The sequence below is a fragment of the Primulina eburnea genome, chromosome 11, assembly GCF_022965805.1.
Source record: "Primulina eburnea isolate SZY01 chromosome 11, ASM2296580v1, whole genome shotgun sequence".
NCBI lineage: Eukaryota > Viridiplantae > Streptophyta > Magnoliopsida > Lamiales > Gesneriaceae > Primulina > Primulina eburnea.
In genome coordinates, this window is record NC_133111.1 from 563,679 (window position 1) to 585,107 (window position 21,429).

Here is a 21,429-nt window from a genome sequence, read left to right on the forward strand (position 1 = left end):
CATTCAAGAAATTAATGATAAATCGGTTCGTTGCGCTCTGAATTATATTAAAACTTAACACAAATAATTTTGTTATTACTTGAGAAATTATGTGATTAATAAATACCTCGATGAATTCAAAGTTCAATTCAGGCCCAAAGGATAACACGTTAAATATTGGGTATTTATATTGGGCTAACCTAATCGGAAAGCCCATTTAACAATAGATAGAGCAAGTGATGGCTCATCTTCCCCGTTTCAGTATTTTCAGCGACACTGTTACTACAAGACTAGTCCACCCATCAGGTTTTTTTTTTTTTATATATAAAAAAAAATTGAAATGATTATAATAATTTTGTTTGATGTTTTTTTAAAAAAAAAATGTGTTTGCTTGAATGAATGCATAATGGATTTATTACAATCATGATTTTCTTGTCTCGTGTTGCATTTTGTGAATTAACTGAATTTAGTTTATGTTTCTGCGAGTAGGGTTTAGGATTTTTGTGCTGGTGGAATTGAAAGAATTCCGTGATCCCAAGTTGTGATTTCTCCGAGTTATGTTGTTTGATTATTGATTCTTGGTTTCTCTCGTTTTGTGTTTTCAATTGTAAATGTAGCCATGTATTGCTTATGAAGGCACTGTTTTGGCTTTATTGTGCACATTCTTCGGCTGTGCCTTTTTTTTAGATGCTTTGTTTTCACCTCCTTTGAAGTCAAGTGGTGGGTGTAGACGAAATTCAGTGTGCTTCCATCGATTTCTGATTTACAATTATTAATATTTTGATTATTTTCAGGGCCTATCTCTATTCAAAAGATGGCGGCTCGGCTTTGCTACTGTTCTATTGCTGGCCACCGTCACCTCGTCACCACCGCTCCTCTTCTCATTGCCAAACTGACCCCTGGATTTACCGACACGACTTTCCGTTTTAATATTTTCCTCCCTGCATTGCAATGCAGACACAAGAAACTGCTTAATTCTGATTTGGAGTCAAAATTTCACGCCCCTTGTGCTGGCGGCGGCGGAGGAGATATTGGTGTTGGCCAGGGTAATGGTGCTGGAGGTGGTGGCAGCAGTGGGTGGAGTGGTGGTGGAGACTACCGTGAATCCAAGTCGTCGTGGGATGGCTTTGGAACCATTGGGGCTTTTATAAATGGATGGAGGTCAAGGGTTGCTGCCGATCCACAATTTCCTTTCAAAGTTCTGATGGAAGAATTGGTTGGTGTTAGCTCATGTGTTATTGGAGACATGGCATCACGTCCCAATTTTGGCCTCAATGAGCTCGATTTCGTGTTCTCAACCCTTGTCGTTGGTTCCATTCTGAATTTTGTGCTCATGTATATCCTGGCCCCAACCCTGTCATTGTCAACCCAAAGTCTTCCAGGAATTTTCGCCAGTTCTCCAGCAAGCCATATGTTCGAACCTGGGCCTTTTAGCTTGGTGAATAGGCTCGGTACTTGCATTTATAAAGGTGCTCTATTTGCTGCTGTTGGATTTGCGGCTGGGCTGGTTGGGACTGGTATTTCCAATGGATTGATCAATATGAGGAAGAAAATGGATCCCAATTTTGAGACACCGAACAAGCCTCCTCCAATGGTTTTGAACGCCACGACCTGGGCTATTCACATGGGTGTCAGCAGTAACTTGAGATACCAAACTCTTAATGGAGTCGAGTTTGTGTTAGCCAAGGGATTCCCGCCCTTCCTATTCAAGACATCTGTTGTAGTTTTGAGATGCTTGAACAATGTTCTTGGCGGAATGACGTTTGTCATTTTGGCCAGGTTGACAGGGTCGCAAAGTGTTCCTAAAACGATCCCAGCAGCTGTAGAGGATGGATCAGGTGAAGAGAAGGAGAAATTGGTGAAAAACAAGGACGATGATTTGCAAGCTAGTGATTATGCTTCCAAGTGATGTAGGTCGTTTTCTGGTCTCTCTATGCATTGCAAGTCTCCTCTGGTCGATCAAGAAATTGTTGCTCCATTTGATTGATTTTGAAAAAGAACACAATCCCCTTGATTACCCTCAGTGTTCTGAGCTTTTCGGAAACTGAATCGACACAATGATAAAATTTATCTCTGGCTCGAGCCTTGACTATTCACTAACTTGGTTTTGTGTCTAGGTTCCAACAAGTCTCATTTTTTAAGAAAGTCCATTCACTTTATTGTTGACGCCCATAATCTTTGGTGTCTTTCTTTCTTTGTCAACCAATAATGATACCATTTTCGTGTTTATGTACATCATTCGATGCTAATTTATTATAGAATAGATCTTTTGTGAAATAGTATCACGAATCTTTATCTGTAATATAACTCTACTGATATTCACGATAAAAAAATAATATTTTTTCATGGATGATCCAAATAAGAGATTTGTTTCACCTTCTCACACAAGTTTATGATTTTATTATATACATCATCGTATATTTATCAAGGATTATTTTTCTCACACGTGAAGATTAAAAATATAGACTCTATAGATATCAATAAATATTCATTATCAGATAGATACACTCTCCATTATTCGACTGTCGATGGTGACCGGTCAATAATTTAAAATCAATGGGTGATTGAACTTCGAGAATGTGGATCGGGTTGATTGCACTAAATCAACCTATGACCTTGGAATGTTCATTGTGTCGCTAAATTAATAATTCAATCGAAACATGATCAATTTACGAAGCAAGCACAAGTGTCCGAGTTGTGTATCTCCAAGATTTTTGACAACCAAAAACAAATATTGATTTATACGGCAATTATTTCTCTGGTCTTATCATCCACGCGCACGCTTATCTCCAAATATTTGTCTTAATTTTTCATTACCCTACGTTATATTACAAGTATTCAAAATGCTACAATTTGTATCACTTATTATTATTATTATCTAAAATTTATCTTATTATACGTCGATAGTTCAAATAACACGTGATTTATTCTTAGACTTTGTTTCAGCTAGTAATCTTGGAATATTAATTATGTTATTTAGTATGAATTTCTGTTTATGTAGAGGAACCATCAAGTAGTTCAAATCTAGACCAACTATCCTTTATTACTGAGAGAATTGGGCTACCATACGACTACATATTCATAAGATGTCGGTAGCATAAATGTGTATGTTAATATAGATGTGTGACAAAACACACAAGATAGAATTAAGAATTAAAGGATTTTGAGCTTTTTCGGTGTAACTCTCATTGATGATAAGATGAGGGAAAGTCATCTAACATGGTTTAATAATGTGAGGAGGAGACGAAACAACACTCCAATCCGACATATATTAGACCAGAAGATTAATCGAAGAAATAGAAAGAATTGTATGTCATTGAAAACTTGGATAGAGATAGTTAAAGAAGATATCTAAGATATTAATTTAAGATATTGTAAGTAAGAAAATCGTTTGGTTTTGAGTTTTGACAGCTAATATCTTTGTAGCTGATCCGACAATCAACGGAAATAAGTTACGACAATGAATAGGTCAATAGCTTGCTTACATGTATATATTGTGTTGTGTGCGCGTGTGACTAGAGAAAATCGGTATAATTTATGGAAAATAATTGTACGCTAATTGAGGGTTTATCCATAGCTAGTTTTGGTAATGACAAGTTAAATTGTTTGCGTACCCAAATCTGAGAATTCTGGACCATTATAATAATGTCTAGCGTACGTAGTCAAACTAATCAATCAATATCACAATTCATAAATAACGACAGTTTTCATGAACAGTAATTAAAAAATAGTTCACACTCTAGAAAGGCCAGTGACATAATTGTCGAGAATACTTCATTCGAGCAAAATTTATACAGTACCATTTTCAAATTAAAGCTGTCCTTTTCCCTTATTTGAAAATTTGCGAGGTTGCACAAAAACTTTTATAACATCCCTAATATCTTTTTTTTTTTTTTGACAAATTTTCAATTAAAATATTATTTTTTATGTCAGAAATAATGTTTTTAGAATAGAATCGGATCGAGCCCAATCGAGCCCATCTGTATCATGAATATATTATGTGAATGATTTCACAAAATACGTACTCTTTGATTTGAATGAAAGGGACTTACAATGTTTTCGATTATATTATTTTAATATCGACGATATTTTATTAACGTAGAAGGTGGGACTCAAAGGAGAAAATATATAAATGAACACAATTTTCAAATGTTTCTTGAACATAATTAACGTGGAGCTTTCTCCGAAGACTTTTGTACTATGAGAATTGATGATTGTTATTTTTAGTTGTAGTTTTTATGTATTTTGAACAAAGTGAGAATTGATAATTATGGTGAAACAAAAAGGTGTCCAAGTGTGGGTCGATGTAAAGGAGGGGAGGCATCATTATCACAACCAATCTCCAATCGTACACTTGATCATACATGAAAGAAAATCATCAATTCTTGAATTGGACTAAATAGGTTTAGTTTATAATTAAATTATTCAGATTAAAACTTTATTAGACACAAAAATTAGGAGCAGTGATGATGATGGATTAAATAATAATTATTATTAAATGAATTGTGTATACTAAAACTTGGATTATAAATAATATTGGGAAATTAGAAAGATATTGTATTTTAATCCAATGATTGTATAGGATTTTTTTTTTTTTAGTAATTTTCTCTTAAATTGTCGATAATTTCCTGAAGAAAAATGGTTTAAATTTTATTATACTCTATTGACTTATTTATACAGCAACCACCGCTCAATGTTGTCTGCATATTTTATGGAAGCAACCATAGTTGACTAGAATAAATAAGGTTACGGAGGCCTCTAATCTATTAATTTTATGTTTTATATTTATATAAAAATAACGCATAATTCGCATCCCTATTTTTTTTTTTAAAAAAATGTATAACCTAACCAACAAGATTATGCAAGCAAGCATTTCAAACGAGTTAATTGACAGTTACATCATGTGAGACCGTCTCACGTATCTTAATCTGTGAGACGGGTCAACCCTACTCATATTCACAATAAAAAGTAATATTCTTAGTATAAAAAGTAATATTTGTCATGGAGGACCCAAATAAGAGATCTGTCTCACAAATACGACCCGTAAGACCGTCTCACACAAGTTTTTATCTCACTCTAGTATACAAAATAATATTGAGAATATTATTATTATTATTTTTATTTTGTGAGACGAGACCTGCTAAAATAATATATACTACGTGGCATTAATATTTATTTCACTTGTTGTCATACAAATTAAATCCAAAACTTTACAATAAGTTCCAAAATTTTAATTTAGGGCACATAAATCATAAACTGTAGCAAGTTGTAAATTGGAATTCTCAACTCGTCAAATTTCTTCTCAAAATTTCTGAATCTGAATATTTCAATAAATAATAATAATAATAATAACTTGTTCTAATAATTGAAGAACTGTCATTAAAAAATACAAGAGATCAATGGCATTGTATATTTAAATCTCCTTTGAATTTCATTTTGCTGGCTTCAGGAGCAATGTACTTATTTTTGGGTTATATTTGCTCGCTAATTATTGTAAGCATATCTTATCTTCTTGTTTGTAGCTATAATATTATTTCTTTTTTATTTTAAAATATTACACGTAAGATTTAATACACATTAGGAATTTAGGACTTCATGAATTATGACCAAGTCTTTTCTTGTCCCCACCACCTCCTCTCTCTCTCTTTTTTATTAAAAAAATTAGATTGTTGAAAATATAATATTAAAATATGTATGTTGAATGTTGAATGTTGAAAATTAGGTAAAATTAGGTGTTGAATATTGAAAATTAGTGTGTGATGATGTATGTAATGAGGTAATTTATTTTGGAATATTTGTATATGAAACTCTATAAATAGAGCACTCATTTGTGAATGAAATAACAATTGAGTTGAGAGAAAAATATTATAAAGTGTGTAGTTTGATAATTTTGAGAGTTTGAGATTTTTACTTTTTACCGTAAATTTTTACTTTTTCACAACACGTTATCAGCACGAAGCTCTAAAAGTCCTACATACTTTTCCAAGCTCCAAACAGAAGAAAAAGGTAACAAAAGTAATTATATTTATTTTACTGTTATTTATTTATTGTGTATTTATTTAATATACAATATAATGTTATTATTAGAAATAATAAAATAAATTTTTCATAAACTTGTTATAAATCCTGGGAGGATGTTAAGACGACATCCCACACTCCCGGCAAGGGATACGACAAGTATAAAAGCCTATAAGGTTTTTAAACAAAATAAATTATGACAGTCGTTATAATATTATGATATGATATATATAATTATTTAAACATGTCTAATATTATATATACCATATTATTACCATAAAATTATACAAATACATACATTTATTCTTTTATTCACCAACGGTCATAAACGGTAACAAAACGGCTAGTTTTTGCCCTATAAATATGATCTCTCAAACTCATTCAATCACCCCAACTTTCTCTTCTTCTCTAAAAATTATTCTTCATCAAATTTTCGGAGAAAAAAGAAGATGGCTTTCGCAAGATTATTTTTAATTATTTTAGTTATCATACTCACGAGTCTTGTATTTATCGGAGAATATCCTCCTCGTGTGTTTTCTTTATTTTTACGAATACTTGTACTTGTTGTTTATCCATTACTTTGTATTGCAATATTCATTAACTAATAAAATGCATCGTGATTTTTAGTACCACCATGGCAAACTAGACAAAGCTCGAATTCATCGCTCTTGACATTACTGGGAAAAATTATATGCCATGGACTCTAGATGTAGAAATGCATCTTGAGTCATTGGGTCTAAGCGAGACCATTAAAGAAAATGGCATATGCACGTCACAAGAAAAGGCAAGAGCCATAATATTTTTACGTCGACATCTCGACGATGGATTGAAATGTGAATATCTGACTGAAAAAAATCCCATGGCTTTGTGGAAGGGATTAAAAGAAAGATTTGAACATATAAGAGAAGTTATACTTCCGACCGCCCGGGATGAATGGAATACATTAAGATTCCAAGACTTTAAAAAAGTCAGTGATTACAATTCGGCGATGTATAGAATAATCTCGCAATTGAAATTTTGTGGCCATGAGATTACTGAATCTGAGATGCTTGAAAAAACATTTTCCACATTTCATGCATCAAATATTACTCTACAGCAACAATATAGAGTACGTGGATTTGCCAGATATTCTGAACTCATCGCCTGTCTTCTTGTGGCGGAAAAGAACAACGAGCTTCTAGTGAGAAATCATCAGTCCCGACCCACTGGATCAACAGCATTTCCCGAAGTAAATGCTGTAAATAAAAATGAATTTAAACCTCGGAACCAAAATCAAATTCAAAGACAAGATTTTGGTCGAGGTCGAGGTCGAGGTCGTGGACGTGGACGTGGACGTGGATTTGGCCGTGGTCGTGGTCGAGGCCGTGGTTTTGAAAATAATAGAGATAGTTATTTTTATAACTCATCTCAAAAGAGCGTCCCAAACCATCCACAGAAAAGGCATCATGAGAATACAAGTGTTAATGAGAATCACTCAAAAAGATATGAAAGTTCTTGTTACAGATGTGGTACTCCAGGACATTGGTCCAAAGTTTGTCGAGCCCCTGAGCACCTTTGTAAACTTTATAAAGAATCATTAAAGGGGAAAGAAAAGGAGACCAACTTCACTGAACGCAGTGACCGTTTGAGTGATTCAACTCATCTTGATGCTGGTGATTTTATGAATGATTTCTCTGGAAATGATCAACATGTTGGTGGGATAGAAATGAACAATTTTGATGCTGCAGATTTTCTCAATGATTTTTCTGAAAATGAACAATATAGTGGTAGAATATAAATGTACAATAATTTGTTTTTCATGTATTCATAAAATAATATTTTATTGTATAATTATGATATGTGTTATATTTAAATATATATTGCCAGTAATTTATTTCATTGCATATTTTTTTTGAAGTTCAAATATGGAAAATGCAATGAGCAAAACTGAAGTTTGCATACCCGATAGTGGTACAACGCACACTATCCTCCGAGATAAAAGATATTTCTTGGAACTAAAACCAACAAAAACAACGGTGAATACAATATCAGGTCCTGTAGACTTGATTAAAGGATGTGGTAAAGCACAATTTTTGTTACCTAATGGTACAAAATTTTTGATCAATGATGCTTTATATTCACCACAATCGAAAAGAAATTTGTTGAGTTTTAATGATATATATTCCCATGGGTATGATACTCAAACAATGAATGAAGGGAATGAGAAATATATGTGTCTTATCACATATAAATCAGGAAAGAAATATGTGATTGAAAAATTACCAATGCTCCCTACTGGATTGCATTATACACATATAAGTCCCATTGAATCAAACATGGTAGTTGATAATTCTTCGATATTAACCAATTGGCATGATCGATTGGGACATCCTGGTTCAACAATGATGCGAAGAATTATAGAAAATACACATGGTCATCCGTTGAAAGACCAGAAGATCTTTCAGAATAATAAGTTTCAATGTAAAGCTTGTTCTCTCGGAAAACTTATTATAAGACCATCACCAGGCAAAATCCAAACTGAATCACCAATGTTTCTTGAACGTATTCAGGGTGATATTTGTGGACCAATCCATCCACCATGTGGACCATTCAGATACTTTATGGTATTGATTGATGCCTCCAGCAGATGGTCACATGTATGTTTATTGTCAACTCGAAATGTTGCATTTGCAAGATTACTTGCTCAAATAATAAAATTGAGGAATCAATTTCCCGATTATACAATCAAGAAAATTAGACTTGATAATGCTGGTGAATTTACTTCCCAGACTTTCAATGATTATTGTATGTCTATGGGAATCATTGTTGAGCATCCTGTTGCTCATGTACATACACAGAATGGATTGGCTGAATCATTGATTAAACGTCTGCAAATGATTGCTAGACCAATGATTATGAAAACAAAACTCCCTATTTCTATATGGGGACATGCAATTTTACATGCCGCTGCATTAATTCGCATCAGACCAAGTGCATATCATAAATACTCCCCATTACAGCTTGCATTTGGTCAAGAACCAGACATTTCTCATCTGAGAATTTTTGGATGTATGGTGTATGTGCCTATTGCACCACCGCAACGAAAGAAAATGGGACCTCAAAGAAAGGTTGGAATTTATATCGGTTATGATAGTCCATCAATCATTCGATATCTTGAACCTCAGACAGGAGACGTGTTCACAGCACGTTTTGCTGATTGTCATTTTAATGAGGAAATCTTCCCAATGTTAGGGGGAGAACAGAAACATACCGAAAAGGAAATTACGTGGTATGTATCATCATTGTTACATATGGATCCAAGAACAAAACAATGTGAAAAGGATGTACAGCAGATTGTGCACTTGCAAAGAATAGCAAATCAAATACCAGATGCATTTGCAGACACAAAAGGGGTAACTAAATCATATATACATGCTGCAAATGCCCCTGCTCGAATTGAAATTCCAAAGAAACAAATGGAAGATACTCATGATGTCATTAAACGCCTGAAGCGTGGAAGGCCAGTCGGTTCCAAGGATAAAAATCCTCGAAAAAGAAAATTCATAGAGAAACACGATGATCACAAAATAAAGAATGATGTTTCTGAAGAAACACATGATGATCACAAAATAGAGAATGGTGTTCCTGAAGAAACACATGATGATGAAAATGTTCTGTCAGAACCACAAACTGACGAGAATCATGAAATCTCTATCAATTACATTAATACTGGAAAAATATGGAACCGAAAAGATATAGATGAAATTGATGATATATTTTCTTATAATGTGGCAATCGACATCATAAATGATAACGAAGATCATGAACCAAAATCTTTTGGTGAATGTAAAAATCGGCAGGATTGGATAAAATGGAAAGATGCCATCCAGGTTGAATTAGATTCGCTAAATAAACGTAATGTTTTTGGACCTATAGTCCTTACACCTGAAGGTGTAAAACCTGTTGGATACAAATGGGTTTTTATTCGAAAGCGAAATGAGAAAAATGAAATAGTAAGATTTAAAGCTCGACTTGTTGCACAAGGTTTTTCTCAAAGGCCTGGAATTGATTATGAAGAAACGTATTCTCCTGTGATGGATGCAATTACGTTTCGGTATTTGATTAGCTTGGCGGTATCTGAAAATTTAGAAATGCGTCTTATGGATGTTGTTACAGCTTACTTATATGGATCACTTGATAGTAATATATATATGAAAATCCCTGAAGGATTTAAGATGCCTGAAGCACAAAGTTCAAAACCCAGAGAATGTTATTCTGTGAAATTACAAAGATCGTTATATGGGTTAAAGCAATCAGGTCGAATGTGGTATAATCGACTAAGTGATCATTTGATGAAAAAGGGATATGTAAACAATTCAATATGCCCTTGTGTTTTCATTAAGAAAACAACATCCGGATGCGTAATTATTGCTGTATATGTTGACGATTTAAACATCATTGGAACGAGTAAGGAAATTCAAGAAGTTGTGTCATACTTGAAGGAAGAATTTGAAATGAAGGATCTTGGAAAAACCAAGTATTGTCTGGGTTTGCAAATTGAACAAAAAGAATGTGGAATGTTTGTTCACCAGACAAATTATACAGAAAAGATCCTTAAACGTTTTAATATGGATAAAGCAAATCCTTTAAGTACTCCAATGGTTGTTAGATCATTAAACATAGAAAAAGATCCATTCCGTCCATGTGAAGATGATGAATATATTCTTGGTCCAGAAGTACCATATCTAAGTGCCATCGGTGCCCTTATGTACCTTACAAATTGTACAAGGCCTGATATATCTTTTGCCCTGAATCTGTTGGCAAGATTTAGCACATATCCAACAAAGAGACACTGGAACGGAATTAAACATATATTCCGTTATCTACGAGGAACGACAGACTTGGGACTTTTGTATTCAAAAGATGCTAATCCAAGTATAATTGGTTATGCTGATGCTGGATACTTATCTGATCCACACAAGGCACGTTCCCAAACTGGATATGTATTTACTCGTGGAGGCACTGCAATTTCTTGGCGTTCACAGAAACAAACACTAGTAACAACTTCATCAAATCATGCCGAGATTATTGCACTACATGAAGCAAGCCGTGAATGTGTGTGGTTAAAATCAATGACCCAACATATCCAAATCTCATGCGGATTATCATTCGACGAGAAACCTGTAATACTATATGAAGATAATGCTACATGTGTTGCTCAAATGAAAGAAGGATACATAAAAAGCGACAGAACTAAACATATTCCTCCTAAGTTCTTCGCATTCACCAAGGAGCTTGAGAAGAATAAATGTATTGATGTTCGTCACATTCGATCAAGTGAAAACTCATCAGATCTCTTCACAAAGGCACTTCCTACGTCAATATTCAGAAAGCACATATATAATATTGGGATGCGCAATCTACGAAATTTGTGAAGAACTGTTCATGTCAACATCAGGGGGAGTTTACGTGACTGCACTCTTTTTCCCTTACTATGGTTTTTATCCCAATGGGTTTTTCCAAGTAAGGTTTTTAACGAGGCAGTATAAAAACACGTAATGAAGACAATCATTATGATCATCATCACAAGGGGGAGTGTTGAAAATATAATATTAAAATATGTATGTTGAATGTTGAATGTTGAAAATTAGGTAAAATTAGGTGTTGAATATTGAAAATTAGTGTGTGATGATGTATGTAATGAGGTAATTTATTTTGGAATATTTGTATATGAAACTCTATAAATAGAGCACTCATTTGTGAATGAAATAACAATTGAGTTGAGAGAAAAATATTATAAAGTGTGTAGTTTGATAATTTTGAGAGTTTGAGATTTTTACTTTTTACCGTAAATTTTTACTTTTTCACAACATAGATATATTATTTCACATCGATACTTAAATCTTTTTTAAAATGGCCATTTAAAAATATTATAATTTTGCAAATATATATTATATATATGAAAACATGAGATAAAAAAATAAAATATAACTTTGAATTTGAAATAAATTAGACCCCGACATAAAAATGTTTCCACACATACCAAAACCATCGTCAAAAGCAACAAGCAAACACTCCATTGCCATGGAACCCGGTGGAGACTCGCCACCCATCTGGTCTCCCCCTTCCACTCTCTTCGTCCCCGTCCGCCGCCGAAGCCGCCTGTCTTCGTTCCTTAATCCGGTGACTCTTACAATAGCCTTCTCCGTCCTCATATTCATCATCTTCTTTTTACTCCCTCCAACTCTGTCACGCAATAACCAGGCTCTTAAACCCGATAGCTCCGTTAAGAAGAGATGGAATTCCATTAACATCTTATTGGTGTTATTTGCTGTTCTTTGTGGTGTTTTTGCCCGAAGAAACGAGGAAAGTTCATCCTCCGATGGTGCAGAGACTGTGCAAACTGCTTACGAATTTGTAAACAGTGGGAGGCCATCTGTTTCAGGTGGTTTTTGGTTAGAATATCCCGATCGGAAACTTTACGATAAAACGAGTGATTATATGAATACAGGTGGTAACAGATTGAGAAGGAGCAGCAGTTCTTATCCCGATCTCAGGCGAGAGTCACTGTGGGGAAGTGATGGTGAAAAGTTGAAGTATTTTGATGATTTTGAGGTTGATTTTCACCTCCCGCCGGGAAACTCCCACCGCCATGTGAGGCAGACTCATGATGTGGAGAAGGATGTTGTTGCTGAGACCCCTGTCAGGGAGATTCCAGTGGACAAATTTGAACTCAAGAATTCCGTCCCGCCACCACCGACACAGCCTATAACGCAGGTGCCTCAGCCTCCTCCGCCACCGGTGAAAAGAAAACGATCTGTTCATAGCGTCCCAAGACAATATAATGTTGAAAGGGGAGGACGCAAAGTTGAGTTTAATGAAACAAGATCTTCAATACCTCCTCCATCAAAAACACCACTGCCGCCGTCCGAACTAAAATTTCATCCTCTGGCTGAAAGGCGTGAAAAGATCCAAAGGAAAAAGAGTGGAACAACCAACGAAATTGCGACAGCTATAGTTTCACTCTACCAGGGTACTCAGACAAATAGGAAGAAGAAAGTGAAAAGCAGAGATATTTTCGAAAGCGTCGCTCAAAATCCTTCTCCACCAACCGTACCAGCTTCATCGTCAATTCCGCCGGTCCCTCCGCCTCCGCCACCACCACCTTCGTCTAAAAAAGTACTGCAGAACTTTTTCAGGAAGAGTAGCAAAAGCAAACGCGTCCATTCTGTTTCCACCGCTTACCCACCACCTCCACCCCCGCCGCCGCCTCCTCCAAGCTCAATTTTTAACAGCATTTTCAAAACAGGGAGCAAAAGTAAGCGATTTCAATTGACATCAGCATCGTCGCCGCCCCCTCCGCCGCCACCTCCACCACCCCCTTCTTCAATATTCAATTCCTTATTCAAGAACGGAACCAAAAGTCGACATCTCAAGTATATAGAAACCCAACCACCGCCACCTCTTCCACCAACACAAAGAAGCCGCCCGAAGATCAGCCCTGAAAACACCGGTAAACCACCGAAACCCACAAAACCATCCGCTTCTCACCACGAGAGTGTGGTTATTGCGCCAGCGTCGCCATTGATCCATATGCCACCACCTCCACCTCCACCACCACCACCGTTCAGAATGCCAGAAATGAAATTCATCGTTAAGGGAGATTTTGTTAGGATACGCAGCACTGACAGCTCCCCGGGACGGGAAGATCACGACGTCGTGTCGGTGAAATCGGACTGTGGAGATTCAATCGGGCCCTCATTTACTTGCCCCAGCCCTGACGTGGACTCGAAGGCCGACACTTTCATTTCGAAGCGCCGGGATGAGTGGAGGTTGGAGAAAATAAACTACTTCAATGAGCCGCGGAATACGGGCTCTTGGTCCGCCGGACTCGGCTGATCAGGCCCAACCCAGCTTAATTATGTGGCTTGGATTTTCCTTTTTTCCCGCTTTTTCTTTGGAACCTTACATTCCAGACACACTAGCACACGATTTTAAAATAAATAAAAAAATATCAAGGTATGCCTAAAATTGATTTTTTTTTTTTTTGTGTAAAAAAACTATATATATATATATATATATATATATATATATATACCCAACATAAATGGATTGATACTAACTTAAATCACTTGGCACCTAACATACATATACTTGTGTCTTATTTTCAACTATACATATTTTGTCTCCAAAAAATGTTAACATTTCATACCTAAAAATTATAATTATACACTTAATTTGATTTAGTTGATACTTAAAATTGTACATTTGTGCTATAATATCTATTATTTGTACATATATTTATTGTTTTAGTTTTCGTAACTAAAATTGATTGATACACGACACTTATAAATTTATGCAATAGTTTCAACTATTTATATTTATTCGGACTCATAAAATACAATGAAGTTCAAATGATAAAAAACACGTGGGGTCAGAAAGCTCAGACTAATTTTTCTAACATGGAGACTGGATTTTAACTTATATATATTTGATATTAGAGACCGAATCCGACATCCCGTCAAATAGAATTTTCTGTTGGGATATCAGGGAAATAAACGAGGTAACATCGCAGCGGAACATCATAAGTGATATCAACAATAAATAAGATGTACACCAATATTTATAGTGGTTCACCCCAAGATTGGGCTACGTCCACTCTAAACCTCTCAAGGAGATCACTTCTTTATTAATAACAAAGAAGACAAGAGAATTGAGAATACAAAGTATTTCACTCCTGATTTTAACACTCACTTTCTCTCCACTAATCCTATTCCTTCCAAGGATAAACACTCCTTAAGAAATCTCACACTAAATCCTTTATCTCACTTCTAGACTTATGATTGTAGATGAGAGGATTTGTGTTTTTGGTGTGATTTTGGAATGAAGAATGGGTGGGTATTTATAGGTAAAGTTTAGGGAAAAAACAAAAATAAAAACATCATGGCTTACCTCATAATTTTTGACTAATCAACACATGTGTTAATTGTGTTGTTGAATTCCAAAATTGTGTGCTTTGAATTCAAATATGGGTGGCTTGATTACTTAGCAATTCTCCCCCTCAAGCCCATTTTGTGATTCGATCAAACCTGCAACAGTTCTACAGTATTCCAACTTCCATTTCGGCAATGTCTTGGTCATCATATCAGATCCATTTTCATCTGTGTGAATCTTCTCAAGTTTTAACAACTTCTTCTCCAATACATCCCGTATCCAATGATAGCGTACATCAATATGCTTTGATCTTGAATGCATTGAAGGATTCTTTCCAAGATGAATTGCACTCTGACTATCACAGAACAACTTATATTGATCCTGCACAAAACTTAATTCCTCCAAAAACCCTTTCATCCATAATAGCTCCTTGCATGCCTCAGTTGCTGCAATGAACTCCGCTTCAGTGGTTGATAATGCTACACACTTTTGCAACTTTGACTGCCATGACACAGCTCCCCCTGCAAATGTAATCAGGTATCCTGATGTGGATTTTCGGGAGTCAACATCTCCTGCCATATCTGCATCTGTGTAGCCTACAAGCTCAAGTCTGGATCCTCCAAAACTCAATCTATGTTTAGAGGTTCCCCGTAGATATCTGAATATCCATTTTACTGCAGCCCAATGTTCCTTTCCCGGTTTTGAAAGGAATCTACTCACTACACCTACTGAATGAGCTAAATCCGGCCGACTACATACCATGGCATACATCAGACTTCCAACAGCTGAAGCATATGGAACACTTTTCATTTCTTCTTCCTCATCCTCTGTAATAGGACTCTGCTTTGAGTTCAACTTGAAGTGGTTGGCAAGAGGACATCCAACCGCTTTGGCCTGGTCCATGTTGAACCTCTGAAGTACTTTCTCAATATACTTCTCCTGCGACAACCAGGTCTTCTTGGCATACCTGTCTCGATGGATTTCCATGCCAATAATTCTTTTTGCTGGCCCCAAGTCTTTCATTGAAAAAATCTTGCTTAGTTGCTTCTTTAGGCCTTTGATTTCAGAAGCATCTTTGCCAACAATCAACATATCATCTACATAGAGTAGAAGCACCATCAAATCATCATCAGAGGTATCTTTGACAAACACACAATGGTCTGCAGTGGTTTTCTTGAATCCCTGTTGAGTTATCACCGATTCAAACTTCTTGTACCACTGTCTTGGTGCTTGCTTGAGACCGTACAAACTCTTCTTTAATCTGCACATGAGGTCCTCTTTCCCCTTCTCTTCAAACCCCTCTGGTTGCTCCATGTAGATTTCTTCCTCCAAATCCCCATGAAGGAATGCGGTCTTGACATCCATTTGTTCCACCTCCAGATCAAGCTCAGCTGCTAACCCTAGCACAATCCGGATGGATGTCATCTTCACCACAGGTGAAAATATTTCGTCAAAGTCGACCCCGTGTTTCTGTCCGAAACCTTTGACGACAATCCTAGCTTTGAATCTTGGTTGACTACTGTGTTCTTCGTGCTTCAATCTGAACACCCACTTATTCTTCAAAGCTTTCTTGCCTTTCGGCAACTTCACCAGCTCAAACGTCTCATTATCATGCAATGATTGCATTTCTTCTTGCATAGCCTCCATCCACTTATCCTTGTGTTCACTGGTAATAGCTTCCTCGAAGCTCTCTGGTTCTCCCCCGTCAGTTAGCAGGATATATTCATTTGAGGAATATCTGGTTGAGGGTCGCACTTCTCTTCCAGAACGTGTGGTCATTGTACCACGAGAACTTTCTGCTGGTGGTTCACTGTGAACACGAATCTCATCATCATCTTCATGATCGTTCTGCAATTCTTCATCTTCAACCGGTTGTGGATTTACCGTTGAAGGCCACCATTCCAGATCTTGTTCAGATCCAGAATTCTCCTTTTCCGCAGTCTCCAAGAATTCATTCTCCTGAAATATGGCATCACGACTTCTTATAGGCTTTTTGAGATCTGTATTGTAAAACTTGTAACCAAGTTGATCCTCGCCATAGCCTATAAATATGCACTTTCTTGTTTTGACATCCAACTTCTGTCTTTCATCCTTTGGTATATGAACATAAGCAACACAGCCAAATACCCGCAAATGATTATAGGAAACTTCTTTGCCTTGCCACACCTGCTCTGGGACATCATAATTGAGAGGAACACAAGGTGAGCGATTCAATATATATGCAGCAGCAACCACGGCCTCACCCCAAAATTCCTTAGTCAGCTTTGCATGTGAAAGCATGCTTCTGACTCTTTCTGCCAAAGTTCTATTCATCCTCTCAGCTAATCCGTTGAGTTGTGGTGTCTTTGGTGGTGTTGTTTGATGTCTGATTCCGTTCTTTTTGCATATCTCATCAAAGGATCCAATGTATTCTCCTCCATTATCCGTTCGAATACATTTGAGTTTAATGCATGTTTGCCGTTCAACCAAGTTTAGAAAATTGTTGAATGTTTCCGCAACTTGGTCCTTGGTTTTGAGTGTCCACACCCAAATTTTCCGAGAATGATCATCGATAAAAGTTACCCAGTACCTCGCTCCTCCGAGCGACAATGGCATCGGACCACATAGATCTGAGTGCACCAGATCTAGAATTTTTTCGGCTCTGCTAGGAGGTGAACTTTTGAATGATATCCTGTTTTGCTTTCCGGCTAAGCAGTTTGTGCATTGTTTCATATGAACCTGCTTTATACCGGGCAGAACTTGCTTGCTCACAAGGCGTGTAAGATTCTTTTCACTTATGTGACCAAGACGTCGGTGCCACAACTCTGTTGAGTTTTCTTCCCTTGCGTAGTTCACTCCTTCAGAATGATTTTCCTGAACTACATATAGCTTTGACATCTTTAATCCCTTTGCCACCACAAGTGATCCTCTTGAAATCTTACATACCCCATTTCGGAAGGTTGTACAGAAACCTTCTTCATCGAGTCTTTCGACTGATATCAGACTCAGGCGCATATCTGGCACATGCCTGACGTCTTTCAGGATCAGTGTAGAGCCATCCACGGTAGTCAAGCTCACATCTCCTTTTCCCACGACTCTGGATAAGTCGTTATTCCCCATCCTCACCACACCAAAGTCTCCTTGTGTGTAGGATGTAAAGCATTCTCTTCGAGATGTGACGTGGACTGTTGCTCCACTATCGATCACCCAACTAGTTACTTGAGTTGCCAAATTTACGGACTCCTGCTCTAGCTCGTGAACAACATTGAACTCGTCAATGGCGTTTGTTTGCTCATCATCGGTTTCATGTTTGTTTTTCGGTTGCCGACAATATTTTTTAATATGTCCGTTTTCTCCACAGCGATAACACTTTACGTTGGCATATCTCCCCGAGGACTTGCTTCTTCTTGGCTTCTGATTTGTGTTTTTCTTGATCTTGCTTCTTCCCCTTGACTCAGCAGCCAAAATATCTGACTGTGAGGTAGAGGAACCTTGAGATCTCCGCCTCATCTCTTCATTCAAGATGCCACTCTTGATGAAGTCCATACTCACGGCTCCTCCTGGTGCTGTGTTCGTGAGTGATACCTTCAGAGTCTCCCAAGACTCTGGCAATGAAGCTAGCACAATCAGAGCTATCACCTCGTCATCAAGTTTTATGCTCATACTTGATAACTGCTCCACGAATCCTTGAATCTCGTTCAGATGATCTGCGACCAGAGTTCCTTCTTTGTATCGAACCTGGACAAGCTTGCTCAAATAGAACAATTTGTTGTTACCACTTTTGGAGGCATATAGTGTCTCCAACTTTGTCCAAAGCGTACGAGCATGTGTCTCGTTAGAGATGTGATTATACACGTTGTCATCGACAAATTGTCGGATGTACCCGCAGACTTGCTCGTGCTCGAAGTTCCATTCAGCATCTGATTTATCATCTGGTTTAGACTCGCTGAACACCGGTAGGTGCATCTTGGTGACGAATAGAAGATCTTTCATCTTACTTTTCCAAAGTTGATAATTAGAGCCATTAAGGCTAATCATCTTGCTTGTGCGTACCTCCATCTTTTGTGAATGCTACCAACGAATAATCGTCAAAGCCTGAACACAAAAGAACCACTTCCCTAATACTGTCTAGAAAGCCTTTTCTGATGTGGAAGTTCAGACTAAGCTGCAACCACAGAGCATACGAGGACTTCCTATAGTATTTGAGAATCTAGCTCTGATACCAGTTGTTGGGATATCAGGGAAATAAACGAGGTAACATCGCAGCGGAACATCATAAGTGATATCAACAATAAATAAGATGGACACCAATATTTATAGTGGTTCACCCCAAGATTGGGCTACGTCCACTCTAAACCTCTCAAGGAGATCACTTCTTTATTAATAACAAAGAAGACAAGAGAATTGAGAATACAAAGTATTTCACTCCTGATTTTAACACTCACTTTCTCTCCACTAATCCTATTCCTTCCAAGGATAAACACTCCTTAAGAAATCTCACACTAAATCCTTTATCTCACTTCTAGACTTATGATTGTAGATGAGAGGATTTGTGTTTTTGGTGTGATTTTGGAATGAAGAATGGGTGGGTATTTATAGGTAAAGTTTAGGGAAAAAACAAAAATAAAAACATCATGGCTTACCTCATAATTTTTGACTAATCAACACATGTGTTAATTGTGTTGTTGAATTCCAAAATTGTGTGCTTTGAATTCAAATATGGGTGGCTTGATTACTTAGCATTTTCAAGGTGCGTCTATGATATTCAGTTTGAAGGGCATCTAGATTTGTGAACATGAATTATTACATGTTTGAACACTTGTTACATAAATATTGCAACATATAATGAAAGGTAGAATAGGATTTGGACATGGTTCTCAGATGTCGGTTCCATGACAGAAATAACTCAACTGTCACTAAGTGGCGCAGCCACATGTGTAGAGCTCGGGTAGGCCAATTTTTTTAAAAAAAATTTATATATAAATTTTGTATTAACATGTTATTAGTCCAGATAGATCAATTTAAAATATTTAAAGATTCTAAAGTTTAAAATTTTACATCGGAATCACTTCCTATCATTTGTAATTTTGCGGTCCTTGATGTTAATCGTCCAGCTAATAGAGCTCGAGAACAATGGTCTCGTAAGACCGACCGAACAGACCAGAGGGGCTTGAAAATTTTATTACGCAAGACCATCTCATGAAGTGAGGTTGTTTTCACCAACAGGGAAGCTTTAACAAAGGACCAACAACATTTGACAGAATTATATAATATTTATATATTTGGATCCTCTATCCTCTCACCTGTCATTTGCGTTGGTGGACCGGACCAGTCGTTGCTTCCTGGAAACTCCAATTCTATACAAACAAAAAAGCATTGGCCAGCCATATTATATATACAAGGGTTATTCTATGCTACCTTATGCGTAAACTCGTTATTCCAAACTTTAATCCAAAGACTGTAAAAGGGACTTACGTGTTTTTTCACATGAACTCGTGCATATGGAAAAAAAGAATGATAAATTTGTTGGATTCCTTTAAATTTTAAGAATAGTTCTGCGATGTCGTGGGTTATTTCAAGAAGAGTTAGGAGGCTGCACTAGGGCTTGAAGAATCCAAGAGCTTTGGAAACTTTGTGATAAGTTTTAATCAACAAACTGTCGTCACAAGAGATGTATTGACACAAGGCTAGTTCGAGGTTTCCACGAAGAGAAGAAGAGCTATTCATTTGCTTCCCTTGTATCATCAAGAAATAAATAAAGTTTCGGGCATTTCAAAATAGGACATGTCCCTTTGTGCTTCATGTTGGAAGAAAATCTTGAGTTAATATTGTTCTACAATATTGAACACTATGTCTCCATATGCAGGCACATACGAAATTCTACCGACAGCTGTAAGATAATCTGTCAAGCATTAGGCATACTCTTAACTAAAAGCCCAACAAATCAAAGTGACTTGCTGGAAAAAAAATGATTTCGACAATCTCAGATTGAGTAGCAGTTCCATCCGAAACAGGACTGGAGACGACAGTATACATGGAATTTGAGCAAAAGAGCAACGAATAAGGATAGAATGATCAACACATACAGATCAAACTCTAGACTCCAAGCCGGGCTAGCAGCGAACATGGGGAGGATAAGTGTTAAGATTGGAACTTGGACCTAACTCAAGTCAATATATACCACTCCCAAAGTATCTATTCAACCGATGTGGGACAATTAACAATAAGCAATCATTCAATTTCATATTTTCATTTAAACAGTGAGAAAGATGATATTACGAACTCGTCAAAATATATCATATCATAATTTTTAAACTACTATGAAGAATTAAATTGACCAAAAAACTAAGATTTTCATAGAATCATGAATTTTTATTAAAAACTTTTAATTAAAATAAATGAATATCCTGTATTATTTAAATTGAGAAAAGTGATGGTCACGATCATATTTAACCGTCTAATAAATATAATTTAATTTTGACAGTTTAACAAGTTTGAAAACTACTTAAATAGATTCTCACGGCCTAACTAACATAATGA

General features: G+C 36.5%; 2 protein-coding genes across 4 annotated transcripts; both read left to right on the top strand.

The window, feature by feature from the left end:
- Window positions 1-219: 219 nt before the first annotated feature.
- LOC140805163 (protein RETICULATA-RELATED 3, chloroplastic-like) lies at window positions 220-2,136 on the top strand. Of its 3 annotated transcripts, none has more exons than XM_073161378.1 (2): window positions 220-285; window positions 774-2,136. In XM_073161378.1, exon 2 carries the CDS (start codon window positions 794-796, stop codon window positions 1,886-1,888), a length of 1,095 nt encoding a protein of 364 aa, XP_073017479.1. In that variant the 5' UTR covers window positions 220-285; window positions 774-793; the 3' UTR covers window positions 1,889-2,136. The 3 variants fall into 3 exon arrangements, with proteins under 3 accessions (XP_073017479.1, XP_073017477.1, XP_073017478.1); XM_073161376.1 differs by having other exon boundaries at window positions 265-285; window positions 469-2,136; XM_073161377.1 differs by lacking the exon at window positions 220-285 and adding an exon at window positions 330-699.
- Window positions 2,137-12,003: 9,867 nt separating this feature from the next.
- On the top strand, window positions 12,004-13,875 carry LOC140804458 (uncharacterized). The gene has a single exon (XM_073160498.1). The coding sequence runs from the start codon at window positions 12,004-12,006 to the stop codon at window positions 13,873-13,875; it is 1,872 nt and encodes a 623-aa protein (XP_073016599.1).
- Window positions 13,876-21,429: the final 7,554 nt, after the last annotated feature.

What these genes read in the sequence shown, in the direction of transcription:
- LOC140805163 (XM_073161378.1), top strand. Translation starts at nt 794, where the DNA reads ATGGCGGCTCGGCTTTGCTACTGTTCTATTGCTGGCCACCGTCACCTC.
- LOC140804458 (XM_073160498.1), top strand. Translation starts at nt 12,004, where the DNA reads ATGTTTCCACACATACCAAAACCATCGTCAAAAGCAACAAGCAAACAC.